Source organism: Tupaia chinensis, unplaced genomic scaffold (genome assembly GCF_000334495.1).
Source record: "Tupaia chinensis unplaced genomic scaffold, TupChi_1.0 Scaffold000422_1, whole genome shotgun sequence".
NCBI lineage: Eukaryota > Metazoa > Chordata > Mammalia > Scandentia > Tupaiidae > Tupaia > Tupaia belangeri.
In genome coordinates, this window is record NW_006159927.1 from 1,228,890 (window position 1) to 1,245,305 (window position 16,416).

At 53.2% G+C, this 16,416-nt stretch overlaps 1 protein-coding gene across 3 annotated transcripts in view; it reads right to left on the reverse strand.

The window, feature by feature from the left end:
* Window positions 1-407: 407 nt before the first annotated feature.
* ZNF423 (zinc finger protein 423) overlaps window positions 408-16,416 on the reverse strand; it is a 346,310-nt gene continuing 330,301 nt past the window's right edge. For all 3 annotated transcript variants that reach the window (XM_006154781.3, XM_027774304.1, XM_006154779.1), the window contains one exon: window positions 408-1,090. In XM_006154781.3, the coding sequence (XP_006154843.1) occupies window positions 1,061-1,090 (30 nt within the window). In that variant the 3' untranslated portion in view covers window positions 408-1,060. The remainder of the gene's footprint in view (window positions 1,091-16,416) is intronic.

Here is a 16,416-nt window from a genome sequence, read left to right on the forward strand (position 1 = left end):
CACAGTGAGAACCCAAATTCCAGCTGAAGCCTGGCAAGGTAAGGGTTAATGATGGCTCGGGTGTTCGGCACACAGGAAATGCCTTCCTGGAGGGCAAAAGCAAGGGAACATGGGTGGATGGGCATGGGTCACCCACCTGCCTCAGTTTCCTCATTCAGGAACAGGAAGGTCAGAGGGTTTGGTCTGCAGGGGGTTCTTTCTGCTCTGGCTTCTGTGAGCACTGCCAGCTCACCGGGTCTGCATGCATTAGGTCCCTGTGCTGCTTCTTTCCTGAGAAAAGCAGGGTCTATTGTGTGCCGGTCCTGTGGCCTCGTGCAAGCCCAGGAACACACCCGTAGGTGAGGACAGCCCCCACGTGGCCCCGGGCTGGGGAGGAGTCAACCAGGCAGCCGGAGGCTAATCGCACGGATTCCCTTTATTGAACTGTACTAGTTACTGCAGTCAGATTAAGTCACATTTAAAAGCAGACCATCCAATTGCACTGAAACCGATGATATTCATTACATAGTTTTAATCACTGTCCGGTGAACTGGCAAATCCAATCAAAGCATTAGTCTTTAATTAAAAAATTAAAAGGAAATATTCAGACAATAGCCAAGCAATCACATCACAATGCACAATTACCTAGAATTGCAATTAAAAAGTAGTTAACCAAAGGGGGGGGGGAGAAAAACAAGAAAGAAAAATAAAAGAAGCAAAGAAAAAAAAATCACACTAATCCTTTTTTTTAAAAACTATCAATATAATACATGAAGGAACAAAGGACAATAGCCTCAAAAAGCGGGTTTCTCTAACTCTAGAAATGTAGTCTGCGGCGGAAACTCTAAAAGCACACTAGCTGTAGCAGGGACAATAAAAAATACTGAGCATGGAATACTTTTAATCTCTGCCATTAATATTCATTTCCAGCTGCTTATAATAGCAGCGCCTCATGGCCAAATCATTAGAGTTTTACATCTGGGTTGCAAATGACACTTTGATTGGATGTAATGTTCAAATGGCCCTCCCCACGGCGTCTCCGGCAAGCCTTCTGCGGAGAGGTGTCCTGTCGCGCGGTCCCTCACTGTGCGTGCTGGCTCATCGTGTGGTTCTGCAAAGGCGAAGAAAGGAGACACGCATGAGGGCAGAAGAATGGCGAGCACGCCCGGCCCCTCCCACTCGGTGCATTGACGCCGAGAGCCGCAGAAAAGCGGCTCGATTATTACAAAACAAAATGCAACAAGGAAAAAGTGCTCGGGGGACGCAGCTGCCAAGACTCCACGTTGATTTGGGGCTTGGGGATCGGTTCCTGTTGCTGCCAACCTGGGCTCCCCATAAATCGTGCGTGTGCATGCACGTGTGTGTGCGTGTGTGCGCGCGCGAGAGAGAGAGACCATGTCAGGTCTTGCCACAGGGACTGGCTATGTGGAGGGAAAGGGGGAATGCTGAGAGGTGGCAGGAATGAAAAACAGCCCTTTTCACCTCTCCAGCTCCCTGTGACTCTAACAAGGGGAGGAAGCTACAGCTCAGATCGCCTGCAGGCTGCCCCCCACATCCCCCGCGCCGTCTTCCCTGTAGCTGCTCGGAGCCTAGCAGGGGGAGACAGCAGATGTGCCGTGCAGCTCTCCGGCCAAGAAACACCCGAGTGGGCACAGACGTGCTGAGGCAGTGGGCGGCCGTGGTGCCTGCGGCCGAGGCAGGGGACGGGTCACCTGGCAGGGAGGGCACTGCGAGGAGCCTGTGCCCCTCAGTTCTGAGAGCTTGCCCACTTGGTCACATGATGCTGCTCGGGCCAGAAGAGAGGGATATTGGGCAGTCTGGCCAAATCCACCTGGGATCCAGGGCCCAGGTGGGGCCCTGTGGCCAAATGCTTTCCTCTCTCCACAGCCCAGGCATTTCTTCCTTCTTGCCAGCCGGAGCGGGCCAGCGGAGTTGATCTGTTTTCAGAGGAGCCAGCGGCCTGGGGCTGGGGGTGGGATTTGGCCTGGAAGAGCCCACAGTCTTTTTGTTTCTTTTCTGCCCATGTTCCAAATGGAGCCCAGTTTCATCAAAGCCTCAGGTGGTGCTCCACCTCATGACACCCGGAGAAAGGAAACAAAGTCCACCAGGGGCAGAGTAGCCCTGTTTGGGGTGAAGTAAGATGCCTGACCCTAGGGAGCAGCTTTTCTGTGGGGCCCCTGCATTCCCAGCTGGGTTCCCCATCCTGCCCCACCAGTGACTCCTTGCTGGCTAGGAGCAGCAGCCTGCAGCCTTGCCACTGACCACCAGGGGTCAGGAGAGGTGCCACATCTCTCCTGGGCTCCAAGCCTGGCTGCAAGGGCGATCAGAGGATGCCTGAAGCTTTGCCTGGAGGCCTGGGGCCCCGGACCGAGATGGAACCACACACCAATCGCCTGACACGGGCCCCCATGGCAGCCCCTTTGTCCTGTAGTCACTGCTGCAGCCCTCTGCGGTGATGTCACCGGGCCCTCCAGCAAGCTCACAGCCAGGAGCAGGATTGCAGCCCCAGCGCCCCATCCTCACGCGGCAGATGCCCGCTAACACGGCAGCTTGAGCACCAACGGCTGCCGACCTCCTTTCGTAGCCTTGGGTGCAGGCTGGTGTTTGGCAGCCCCCTGTGCTGGGTGCTCTTGCGGACATAGCTCCTTTAATCCTCACACAGCCTTACCAGGGTGACGTGGTAAGATGAGGACATCGAGGCCCAGGGAGACTGAATTACCAACTCAAAGTCACCTAGCTAGGAAGGTCGAGGGGGTGATAAGACAACTGGCATCCATGAGAGAAAAGGCAGGCGTCCCAGGGTCCTGCACCCCAGTGGGCACCCCAGTCCACAGCCACGGTGCTCTGCACCAGACACAAACACTCACTGCCAGTGTGGCCTGGCAGTCCCCACCTGGTGGGGGGTGTCAAGGACCCAGAGGCACAAGGCAGGTGGGCTGAGGCCACAGATGGGATGCGGGTGGTTTCCATGGGAACCCCCACCCTCCAGCCAAGGCACCTCTCCCTGTACTTGTGCAAGGACAGCCAGCCAGTCCTGCAGGGAGCCGAACCCACCCGGTTCACAAACCATCCTCCTAGCTCCAAGCCTTTACCAGCCAGTTCCCGCCTCCTCTCCTCCCTCCAACTCAATGGCCCTCAGAGTCCTCCAGGCACACAGACTGCCTCCCCTAGCTGCAGCCCCTCCCGGCACCTCTGGCTCCCCTCCCACACATCTGTGCCCATCTCTGGGCAAGCTGCGGCCTCTGCTGAGCTGCAGACAGGGCATGCACTGTCCTGACAGGGCCCCCAGGTCTCCAATGCCCCACCGTGGCCTGGCAGGTATGGTGGCCCAGGAACAACTTGGGGTTCTCGTTTTTTTTTCTCCACCTGGCTAACAGTCAATCAGAGGCCCCTGCTATCTGAGTGTGGGCAGGTCCTTCTATAGTCGTGGGAGGCTGGGAAGGAGGAAGAGAAGGACATTAGGAAGTAGACATGTCCAGCTCTTCTCCTGCCCTCAAATTACGGTTCCCAGGGCCAGGCACAGTCACCACTCAGTACGTGTTTGTGAATGAATCGATGGAGGACAAGTAAATGAGTAAAGGCAGGGGCAGGATATAGGCGAACGTGGACTTTATTCCACGCAGCAGCAAACCCAAGGTGATGCTCGATCTCTGCAAAACCTTCAAAGACCACCCACCACCACGATGGGGAAAGAGGGTGTCTGAGGACCTCTGGGTAATGAAGCAGCTTCTTGCAAGGGTGCCAAGAACATGGACTTGGTTCACACTGGCTCACTTCTGGGGAGCTGCTGGTATAAAAATCCCATGGGGCATTGGGGACCTGGTTAGGAAAATGTGAGAATAAATGTCACTTCTCAGGTGAAAACAACAGTGGGACCAGCTCACTTAAGGGGCAGCAGCAGGTGGTTCTTAGGTTAGACTTAAGAAAGAACTTCCTCAAAGGGGACTCAGAGATGGAAAGGTAAAAATTTCCTTTCCTTTAGATAGATAGATAGATAGATAGATAGATTTATTTATTTATTTATTTATTTATTTATTTATTTATTTATTTATTTATAGAGAGAGGTTTTTGCTATGGGGTGCATGCATTCCCCGAAGAGACAGACAGAAAGCAAGAAATCACCCCATAGGGGGAAATGACCTCGCTGCAATCCCTTCTCCTCGGTTCTCCCCTTGGGATTTTGAGCGTGCGCGCACACACACACACACACACACACACGCCCAGTGTGAGTTTTAAGTCACCGGGTCTGGGACTCAAACCACAGTCGACTACGTAGGAGTCCAGCGACATAAGCATTATGTAACCTGCTGGCCTCGTAGTTTTATTTATTCATTCATTTATTTTAGAGAAATTATTTTGCTATAGGGTACATGTGCTTGCTGGAGGTGAGGGGTGGGGAGAGGAGAGAGAGAGAAAGAAAGAGAGAGAGAGAGAGAAAGAAATCATTTTCCTCTTGGAATTTTGGGTATGCATGCACATGCCCCCAGTGTGAGTTTCAAGCTGCTGGGTCTGAGATTTGAACCACAGTCAGTCATGTGTGAGTCCAAAACCTTAACTTCTTTGCCACCTGTTGGCCCCTCCTTTCCTTTAGTTTTATTACAGAAACAAAAGCTCCCAGTAAATGGAAATGTTGAAACATGAAGACCCAAGGGGACTGGGCACCAGAATTCATTCTGCATTGTGTTACTTTTTTATTTTTTTAAACATTTTTATTTATTTATTTATTATCGTTGTTGTTATTATTATTTTCAAGTTTGTTATAGGGCACATGTACTTAACAGAGAGAGAGAGACAGAGAGGAAAAGTGAGAAAACAAACCGCCAGGTCTGGGTCTTGAACCATGATTGGCTATGTGGGAGTCGCCCCAGTCACCATGCCACCTGCTGGCCCTGTGCACTGCGTTATTAAGCATCTGCTGAATGCTCTGCTCTGGACGGAGCACATGAGGAGTGGGGAAGACTCCAGCTGGGCCCACCCCTCGAGGTGCCTGATGTAGAGGAGTGAAACTCACACCCACACATTTGTGAGATTCATGGTGCAGATGGTCAGGGCCACTCAGTAAATGAATGTGTGTGTGTGTGTGTCGGGGGGAGAGGGTGCCAAGGAGCCCAGGTGCTTAGCCAAGATGGTCACTGGCTCCTCTGCAGGCCGAGGCAGTCTCTCGAAGGCTGGAAGGGATGATGGGGATCCCTGTCACTGGGACTCACCAATCACCCAGCACCTGCGTGCTAAGCGGCTTTGGTCGAGCCTCTGCCAGCAGTTCAATAACCCTAAAAGAATCCATGCTCCTTTCCCCATGGCTAGGAGCTACGGTTTGAGGGGCAGAGGGAGCTTCATCAAACCTTCTTAAAGAGTTCCTTCCACTCAGCGCGGATCTCACAAGGGCATTCTGGCTTAATGTCTATTTCTCTGTTTATGGCTGCGCTATATTTAGCCCCTTCAGAGAAGGAAGCAAATCGTTTTTTAAAGATGCTACCGACCCGCAGATGACACGGCCCAGCACCATAAAGGCTGGGGTGGGGGCGGGGGCAGGGGCTGGGGAAGGGCTGGGAAGTGCCTAGGTGGGCGGCCTGGCATCCACGCGGACCTCTCTGCCTGCCAGGGAGACACAGGTGTAGGGCAGAGAAGCAGGTGAGAAAAATAAAACAGCAGAGCGGGAGGGGGTGAGTGGCAGTGGTTTCCGGCCTCTATCCATCCACCAGGCTGTGCGGATGAGGATTCGGGTACAGCCTGTTTCAGGAGCCTCTGCCTGCCACAAGGCCATCCGCCCAGGGGTAAAGTCAGTGATGGACGAGGCGGTGGGCTGGAGCACGCACAGGAATCTGCATGCAGGCCGTGTTGGGGACCAGGTTTAGCAGGGTCCGGAGGAGTTGGCCCTCGGCCTCTCACGGGAAGGGCGGCCAGCATTCACTCACTAGGTCGTGCATTCATTCACTTACTCATTTGACGAGTCTTTATTGAATCCCTGCTGGGTGACACTATGCTCATTGCTGGCAGTTCGGCAAGAAAACGATTCTGATCCTAAACCAGCCCAGGTAATGTTCTGGGCACACAGGGAGTGGCCAGGGGTCTGGAGCCTGGTGGCTGGACTGCCCCTTCCAAAGCACCGATCTGCACTTGAGCGGACCAACTGGGGCTTCAGTTGGGTCCAGTTCTGGCTCGGCCAGCCCCAGCAGGTAGCCCCAACTCAGCCCACCCCCATGTCTCACAGCATGGTCAGAACACCCGTGGGTCCCCCTCTACCCTACTCTGCAGCCCGGAGCCCCTTCTCGGGGTCTTGGCCCACTCCGTGGTCCCCCCATCTGGGACCCTTTGCATCCTCCTTTGACACCCACTCAGTGCGTGTCAGGAGAAAGGAGCTGCTCACGCATGGGCGACAGGAGCAACAAGGGCTTTGAGCACACGCTGGGATGCACGGACATGGGTGGGAGCACGTTTCTCCACCAGCACGCCACTTGGTGCCATTATTAGTTGTGCCTGTGCTCCAGCTGCTCGGATGACAAAACACCCATACAGTCCCCGCCCCTCACCTGGCCCTTAGCAAGTGCCCCACTGGTGCTAGCCACGACTCTGGTGACTGCAAGACATGCAATGAGCCTTAGTGGGCTGAGTCCTGGGTTCAAATCCTGGCCCTGCCACTTCCGAGCAAGCTCCCTGGCCCCTGGGTTTTGGGATACAGCCCTCTCCCCAAGATACCACCCGAGATTCAGGAGATAACGGATACTGTCTCACCCCAACCCCAGCAGAGAGCAAGGGGGTCCATGGGTCTCAGTAATGGATGACAATGATGGTCTCCTGACCAGACAGGCTGCTCTGAGATGGAGCGACTGGCTCCTTCCTGCTGGCACCCCCAAACCAAACCCGGCTCATGCTTACTTAGGGTGGGGGCCTCCAGAGGTCTACTGGATCAGCCCTCAGGGCTGGGGCGGCCTCCGGACTGCTCCTCAGATGGCTGAGACCTGGATGGCCTGCCTCAGAGCAGTGGGCATTTGATAAGGTCCCGCCTCGTTCCCCCTCCTTGCTAGCCTTCTGCCTAGAATCTCCAGACTCACAGATCACCGCTCACCGGCCCTCCCAACCCTGCAGGAGCAGGAGGGTTAGCTGGCAAGGTGGGGTCTCAACGAGACCCCCTGGGGGAGGACAGAGGGGTGCACTCCTTTATTCACTCATGTACTCATGCATTCCTTCATCAGTTCACAGATGTTCATGAATGAGCTTCTGTCTGCCAGGCCCCAGCTGGGCACAGGGCATAGGCAGGTGGAACAGCTCAGGCCTCTGCCTTGAAGAACTCACAGTTCCATGCTGAGGGCTGGGGTAGCTGGACTCACAGACAGAAAGAGAAGTCCCAGAGGCCAAGCTCTGGCTCTGACCCCCGAGTTCCGATGGCAGATGAAGGGCACAGGAACATTTACACCTCACTCCACACGCAGACCATCCCATCACCCCGCTGTTCTACCTGCAGAAGGCCCCAGCCTTCACCTTGACCCACACATCACCCTCCTTGGGTGCTCAGTTAGGCCGATCCCCTTCCCCCCACTGCCCACCCCTAGTCACTCCCTGGTGGGCTGCAGCTTTGATGGTTCTCGCGAGGCTGACTTTACGAGTGGTCCCAGGAGCAGTAACCAAGTCTGAGAACCTGCCTTAACCATGGAGTGATTCTGTTCGCAGGGGAAAAGGTAGATCCTTCAGGCTGGACTGCAGTCACAGTTGAGCTAACTAAGGGTGTAGTAGGGCTCTGTTGTTTGCTCATTTAATGAACAGCCTGGCCCAATGCAGTGGGCCAAAGACAGAGAGAGACAAGTTATGGCCTATGGACGCGTGAGACAATATGGACAATGGAGAGAGGACTTCTGACTGGAAGACGCTTAGGGACAAAGCTGGCCTTCTGTTGCCATTCAGGCACAGCATGGGTTAGGCATTGCACTGTGTGTGTGTGTGTGCACGTGCGTGCATACATGCATGCATGTCCCTGTACAGTAAGAGATAAACCACTCAGGCCACTGCGTAGAGGTGTGAGCAACATGGGTAATGATCATTCCTAAGGCTCATCCTGTGCTCACCGCGTGCCAGGCCCCAGTCGTTGTTTTCTTCTTCTTTTTGCTATTGGATGTGTGTGCTTGCCAGAAAGGCAAAGAGAGATGGAGAGACAGAAAGTGAGAAATCACCCCCCAAGGGGGATGGCCATGCTGCAGTCCCTTCTCCTCCAGTTTCTCCTCAGGATCCTGGCACACACGCACATGTGCCTGGTGTGAGTTTTTGAGCCACCGGGATGGGATTCGAACCATGGTTGACTACATAGGAGTCCAGCAATGGAACCATTACGCCATCTGCTGGTCCCTCAGGTCCCACTCTTTAACACTTCCTTTAGCTCATCTAAGCCCTGTGACATCCCTATGAGTTATTTTATCCCTCTCTTACAGATGTGAAAACTGAGGCACAGACAGGGTCAGGTCAGGGGCCGGTGATGCAGGTGGGATGTGCCCTTAGGCGGCCGGTATGTGGGACAGAGTCTTTGCCACGGCCCTGTTCTGCTTGTGAAATAAAGTGCGGCATGTGTCGGCGAACAATGAATAATTCAGCTCAGTAGAAGCACAGGGTATGTGCCATGGAGATGAGCCTGGAAAGGAAGGGGGGAGGGCCTTATTGATGAGGCTCCTTGATGCCAAACGCAGCAGCTTGCCCTTAAATCTGGGCCATGGGGAGCCATTGAAGGTATTTGAGCTGTGGAGTGACACAAGAGGCAAGACACAGGGAGAACGCATGCCTCCAGCCAAAAAAGTACAGGAGTGAGGCCTTGGAGCTCTCCGCCTCCCTCGGCCCACCCCCATTCCCTCTCAAATCCTCCTCCCGGACTCGCGCGCCGCATCTTTTCCTCCGGGGAGGGTATAAACGCAGGCAGCACTGCCTCCCCTTTCTGTGAGTATCACCTGGGCAGCCCCTCTCTGCTTGTGAGCGCTTATTTTTAGAAGCGTTTGACAATCGTCCAAGGGTCTAAGATGAACAGATGGCCTGTCTTAAAGGCTCGTATGTTCGCTAGTTTGCACTTCTGACAAACGGTAAGCGCACTCGAGAGCTCGCCATAAACAGCGCTGAATGAATACTCAGAACACAATTTAGCTAATGCACGTCATTAAAATTAGGAGTGAGTGATGGCCAAGGTTCCCTCTAAATGCCTGCCCCGTGATGGAACTGCTCCCCCTGGGACTTAGGCTATGACGGGCAGTGCACCCCACTTCCTCCCTGGTCCCCTCCCAGGGGGCGGCGTTTGCCCCATTTCCACTGAGGGCAGGGCAAGGCCTCCGTGTGGACTTGACGGTCGTCCTCGGTGTCCGAGTGAAGGTGGGAGCCCAGTGGCCTGGGACAAAGTCCTGCAGTGTCCTGGGAGGCAGAGGGAGCACAGCAGCTCCTCCGTGTGTGTGGAGAGATGTGTGTGAAGTGTTCCTGTCCCTGCCTCCCAGACAGTGAGACAGCCTGTCGTCTGCCACTCCGGAGCAGCAGGAAGTGAGCGTCGCAAAGCTCAGCCAGGGAAGCTGTCTCTCTCTAGAGCGAGAGCCTCAATTCATTCGGAAATCCTAGCCTAGAGGGAAATTCCAACTTCCAGGGAGCAAGGGGGGTTGGCTTGTGTGTGTGTGTGTGTTGGGGGGCTACTGCTTTCTTGCAAAACCAGGAGCTAGAGCAGATTCGAGGACCTAAGAGCCAGCCGGGTGACACAGGTGCTGTATCCAAACAGCCTCAGAACCAGACGCCTTTTGTTGGAGGCATCTGCAGAAAAGCCGACTAGCCCAGGTGTCTGTTGCTCTCCTGGATGCTCCACGGAGTCCAGGCAGGGAGGAGAGTACCCTTTGCCCTCTCTGAACCCCCTCTCATAGCATCTGCGGCCTTCAGGACACAAAAGCCCAAAGCAGATGTCCAGGTCAACCCTCAGTTCCATCTTCCCTCATGTGAACACTTTGGAGAAATGTTACAAAAAAAAAAAAAAAAAATTCAGTCCCAGAACCTCCCCAGGGATCAGGTTCTACACTGCTGTGCTTTGGAAATAAAATCCACCAGAGAATAGATTATTAGGAGGGGACCAAGCCTTCTATTAGGAACCCAGCCCGTAAACAGGCTCCCATTCAGAGACACCCAACAAAACAAGACAACTAAGAATACCTGCCCGGAGGGACCACAGCCCCAGGGGAACCGGGTGGCCCAGGCAGTCTGCTGCGTGCAGAGTCACAGGCAACTGGGGGACTTCAGACAGCAGCCGCACAAGGGAAAGTAAGAGCCATGTGGCTGTTCATAAGCAAAGGGAGATGAAATTCTGCCAGCACTGCTTGAAGATTTGCCCCTACTTGAAAAAAAAAAAAAAGCCCATGCCCGACCCTGAGACCCAAGCTAATTTGGCTGCTGCTGCTGCTGTTGCTGTTTCTCCAAAGGGGTGGGATCCTTGGCGGCCAGGCCCCTGGGGATAGGTACTTAGCAGACTCTGCACTAAGGACTGAGAAGCGCAAGTTCCAGCAAGGATGCGCCAGGAGCCTGGTGGTCACTTCTGTGGACTTTGTCTCCCCTCTCCCAGGTAGGGACACTGCACTGGCCCTGGTAACCTCAGGAGTCACTGAGATGTTGTTCTAGTCCCATCAGCCAAGCTCCTGCTTGGAGCCAGGCCTCTGGGGATAGTTCATCTCAAATATGAATAAACACATGGTCCCCTGCCCAAAAGAGGCGGAGTCAGACCCCTGAAGTACGACTCCAACCTGAAGCACCAGGGCCATGAGTCGCATCTAGAAAACCCATTGTAAACCTCAAGGAGAGTCCAAGAGGGAAGTGATGAAACTCCATTAAAAATGGCATCAGGGGCTGGCACAGTCACCTAGTGGTTAAGGGAGCCCTATTCCATGTGGCTGACCGTGGTTCGAATCCCAGCCCTGGTGGCTTGACAAACACATTGGGTGCATATGTGCCCAAGATCCTAACAGGACAGAGAAATGGAGAAGGGATTATGGTATGACCACACCCCATTGGAGGGTGCTTGCTCCCTGATCCCCCTCTGGCAACTCAAAAAATAAAAAATAGTATTAGGTAGATGGGTCCCCATGGGTCTTTCGTCCCACTTCAAAATACACATGCTGCTGGTCTCAGTTTGGGTCAAAGAAGGTCATGTACATGGAATGTCTTGGAACACATAAGCGGCCTATTTGGGGGTGCTAAACTCCCAGTAAATGGTTCAAATGTAAATAAAGGAGAATGGATGGATTCTGGGCAATCGGCCACAGTGGGGGCTCCTCTGATCACATGGAGCTGCAGGTCTGGGTCCGGATGGGACCCCTGAGTTTAGGGGACCAGGATATTGTCAGCTTCTTGCTTGGAACAAAAGCAGTCCAGGCCAGGAGCAAAGCAGTAAGCCATGATGGGGACCCCGGAACCAAGTGTCACTGAACAGGGTCAGCTCTCATCTGCCCCACTGACGACTGTCTCGTAGGGAGGTGAGCCTGGACCTGCCAGAACTGTTGGGTGTGTAAGGAAACTGGAAATCTAGATTACAAAAAAATTTTTTCTCCATGTTTAAAGCACGGCATAGGTATACCAAAGCATGTCCCCAGGTTGACTCTGGCCCATGGGACCTGCTTAAGGCTCCTGGTGTGTGTGAAGGACTCAAGATGCAACGACCATCCTTCAGGATACAAACGCCTAGGCCTGGGACAGAGGTGGGGAGCAGTGCTGTTCATAAGCAAAGGGAGATGAAATTCTGCCAGCACTGCTTGAAGATTTGCCCCTACTTGAAAAAAAAAAAAAAGCCCATGCCCGACCCTGAGACCCAAGCTAATTTGGCTGCTGCTGCTGCTGTTGCTGTTTCTCCAAAGGGGTGGGATCCTTGGCGGCCAGGCCCCTGGGGATAGGTACTTAGCAGACTCTGCACTAAGGACTGAGAAGCGCAAGTTCCAGCAAGGATGCGCCAGGAGCCTGGTGGTCACTTCTGTGGACTTTGTCTCCCCTCTCCCAGGTAGGGACACTGCACTGGCCCTGGTAACCTCAGGAGTCACTGAGATGTTGTTCTAGTCCCATCAGCCAAGCTCCTGCTTGGAGCCAGGCCTCTGGGGATAGTTCATCTCAAATATGAATAAACACATGGTCCCCTGCCCAAAAGAGGCGGAGTCAGACCCCTGAAGTACGACTCCAACCTGAAGCACCAGGGCCATGAGTCGCATCTAGAAAACCCATTGTAAACCTCAAGGAGAGTCCAAGAGGGAAGTGATGAAACTCCATTAAAAATGGCATCAGGGGCTGGCACAGTCACCTAGTGGTTAAGGGAGCCCTATTCCATGTGGCTGACCGTGGTTCGAATCCCAGCCCTGGTGGCTTGACAAACACATTGGGTGCATATGTGCCCAAGATCCTAACAGGACAGAGAAATGGAGAAGGGATTATGGTATGACCACACCCCATTGGAGGGTGCTTGCTCCCTGATCCCCCTCTGGCAACTCAAAAAATAAAAAATAGTATTAGGTAGATGGGTCCCCATGGGTCTTTCGTCCCACTTCAAAATACACATGCTGCTGGTCTCAGTGTGGGTCAAAGAAGGTCATGTACATGGAATGTCTTGGAACACATAAGCGGCCTATTTGGGGGTGCTAAACTCCCAGTAAATGGTTCAAATGTAAATAAAGGAGAATGGATGGATTCTGGGCAATCGGCCACAGTGGGGGCTCCTCTGATCACATGGAGCTGCAGGTCTGGGTCCGGATGGGACCCCTGAGTTTAGGGGACCAGGATATTGTCAGCTTCTTGCTTGGAACAAAAGCAGTCCAGGCCAGGAGCAAAGCAGTAAGCCATGATGGGGACCCCGGAACCAAGTGTCACTGAACAGGGTCAGCTCTCATCTGCCCCACTGACGACTGTCTCGTAGGGAGGTGAGCCTGGACCTGCCAGAACTGTTGGGTGTGTAAGGAAACTGGAAATCTAGATTACAAAAAAATTTTTTCTCCATGTTTAAAGCACGGCATAGGTATACCAAAGCATGTCCCCAGGTTGACTCTGGCCCATGGGACCTGCTTAAGGCTCCTGGTGTGTGTGAAGGACTCAAGATGCAACGACCATCCTTCAGGATACAAACGCCTAGGCCTGGGACAGAGGTGGGGAGCAGTGCTGTTAGGGACACAGCCCCATCCTCACATAGCGCCCTCAGGGGAATGGCATGCGGGACCTGGCATGGCTCAGTGTTAAGGAAGAGGATGAAGGGTATAAAACGAAGCTGTGTTGGGACAGAACTCTCCTCACGTTCTGGGTACGTCTCCTCACCAGCACGTCCTGCCCAGCTGGCCTGAGCGTTTCTGGGAAATGCCCAGTGCTAGCAAACCTGGGAAACCAAGGAACGTGCAGAGAGACTACGACAGCTCCCACCTTCCCTAGGGTCACGCAGGAGCCTCATGTGGCTATCCCGGGGGCTGCTCTCGAACTGCCCGCAGAGACAGCACCAGTTTGCCACAGATCCCCCCTTCAAGATCCTGGATTGGGGACCAGCAGGTGCTGTGGTTAAGGTGCTGGACACTCCCACATGGCTGACCAGGGTTCAAGTCCTGGACCTGGTGGCTTGCTTTCTCACTTTCCCTCTCCCTCTTTCTCTGTGTCTGTCTTTCTCTGGTCAAATTAAAATAAATGAATGAATAAAATAAATCTTATTTTATGGACACCCCCAATCCCATGCACACCCACCCTCTGATAACTCTCAATCCCATGCACACACACTCTCACAGATACCCCCAATCCTGTGCACACACACACACACACACACTCGCAAATACCCCCAATCCCATGCACACACACCCTCTGATACCTCTCAATCCCATGCACACACACTCTCACAGATACCCCCAATCCTGTGCACACACATACTCACAAATACCCCTAGTCCCATGCACACACACCCTCAGATACCTCTCAATCCCATGCATGCACACTCTCACAGATACCCCCAAATCCTGTACACATACACATCCTCACAAATACCCCCAACCCCATGCACACACACACACCCAGATACCACCCCCAATCCCATGCATACGTGCATGCGTGCACACATGTACACACACACAGTACTTGCTCTGACAAAGGACTGCTGCAAAGTGCTTCAGAGGTTGGTTCTTGTTTTCTGGTGTTTTGTCTCCCACAGTACAAGGCTCACTGCCCTGTGCTCACACCATTGCCAGGGCCCCTCCAAGACCCCCCACCCGTTAATGCCGAGGGGCACTTTAGCTGAAATAAGCCCTCTCAAGTCCCCTTTCTGGCAAAGGGAAGACAAGATAACAAAATGCCATGAGAAGCCCAGTCTGGTGCCTCCTCAAGGTCACTGGGGTGGTTCACTGCTTGAACACCCAGTGTGTTCCAACCACACCCAGGATAAACAGAGACCCCTGACCATAGCCCAGATGGTCCCATGAGACCTGGTGCTTGCTGGCCCGTGGCCTTAGCCATCTTTGCTGGTTTCCCACACATCCCAAGCCTCTTCCTAACTCAACGCTCCCAGTGGCTCTTGCCCCTGCCCAGAATGTTCCCCAACATCCCAGTTTTCCCAGGGCCTCTCCTCATCCAATGCCACCCCCTTGGAGTGGCCTTACTGCCCAACCAATAAGTGGCCATCCCCACAGTTTAGCTGTGCACCTGCTGAGGTTCCTCAGCCTGCAACGGCCTGGTTGTTCACTCTCTACTGTCGACTGCCCTCACTCCACCAGTGTCCCGAGGCAGGGACCTCGTCTCGCTGCTCTCCACTGTACCCTGAGTGTCGGCTCAGGGCCTGAATGTGGTGACAACGCACAACTAGTTCTGAAATGACAGCCTGTAAGCTACTATAGCAAAGCCAAGCCTGTCCAGGGTCAGGAAGAAACACAGGTGCCCCTTCTCTGTGCCCCAGGCCTTTGCCCCTGCCCTTCCAGGGAACATTACACGTTTTTCTTCAGACTGGGAGGACTCCTATGAAGAAGTCATGCTGAAATAAGCCAGTCACAGAGGACAAATACTGTGTGATTCCTTATACCTGAGCTGCCTAGAGTAGTCAAAATTGGAGACAAGGCCAGAGGGGAGCAGTATAGTAAAATACCATGCTCTGCAAGGTTGATCCATGTGGGAAGGTTCTGGGTTCACATCAGGAGACCTTCCTGAGTAACCAAGTATGCGTGCCGCCCATGAGCCAGGGCTGGCTGGAGCAGGGTGTGGATTATAGTGTCAGGACCCCATTGTGGGTGCTCTTGTGTCCTCTTTCTCTTGGAAGAAATAAATAAATAAAACTTTTAAAAATTTATAGAGACAGAAGGTAGAATAGTGGCTTCAGGCAGCTGGAGAAGGAGAATGGGACATCAGTGTTTAAGGGAGTCAGTTTCCTCTGAAAAGATGAAACAGCGCTGGAGACGGATGGTGGTGATGGACCCACAGCCATATGGGTGTGTGTACTTAATGCACCTGAACCGTACATATAAACGCGGCTAAGAGGGGCCAGCAGATGGCATAGCAATTATGTTACTGGACTCCCACATGGCCAACCATGCTTCAAGTCTTGGACTCAGCGACTTGAAACTCATGCTGGGCACATGTACACGCGTGCCCAAGATCCTGGGAGGAGAAGGGATTGCAGCATAGCCGTCCCCCTTGGGGGGGGTGATTTCTTGCTTGCTTTCTCTCTATATCTCTCTATCTCTGTCTCTCTCTCTCTCTCTGGTAAGTGCAAGGGCCCTAAAGCAAAAACCTCTCTAAAAAAAAAAAAAAAGTAAATAAAAACAACAAAAAAAAACCTGGCTAAGATGGTAACATTTATGTTCTGTGTATTTTACCACAATTAAAGCCAAAGTGGGCAGGATGTCACAGGGTAACTGGGTAGGTACAGATGGCAAGGTGTATGTGCATGCATGTGCATGTGTGCGTGTGTGTGTGTGTGACATTTTCTACTGATAGCTGAAGTGCTCAGGGCAGTTCCTGGGCTGTCACCTTCACATCCCTGCTTTTGGGTTTGGATGCTGTCCAGGGGACAGCACACACCTGCCCGCCACTAGCTGGCACTGGCTGCAAGACCTTCTCCACTTCTGTATGTTTTAGGTCATTGGGAAAGTTAGGATGTATTTTTCTGTTTTCCTATGCAAAAAGGTGTCATGGGGACCAGCAGTTGGCATAATGGTTATGTCGCTGGACTCCCACGTAATAGACTGTGGTTCGAGTCTCAGATCTGGTGGCTTAAACTCATGCCGGGCGCGTGTGCATGCATGCCTAAGATCCCGAGAGGAGAATGGAGAAGGGCTTGCGGTGTGGCCATCCCTCCTGGGGGGGTGATTTCTCGCTTCTGTCTCTCTGTCTTTCTGGTGAGCACACGCGCCCTATAGCAAAAACCTCTAAAAAAAAGAAAAGAAAAGGTCTCATGACTTTCCTGACAACCCAATACAAGGGTTCGCTCTGTGACGCCCCATGGATGGCTAT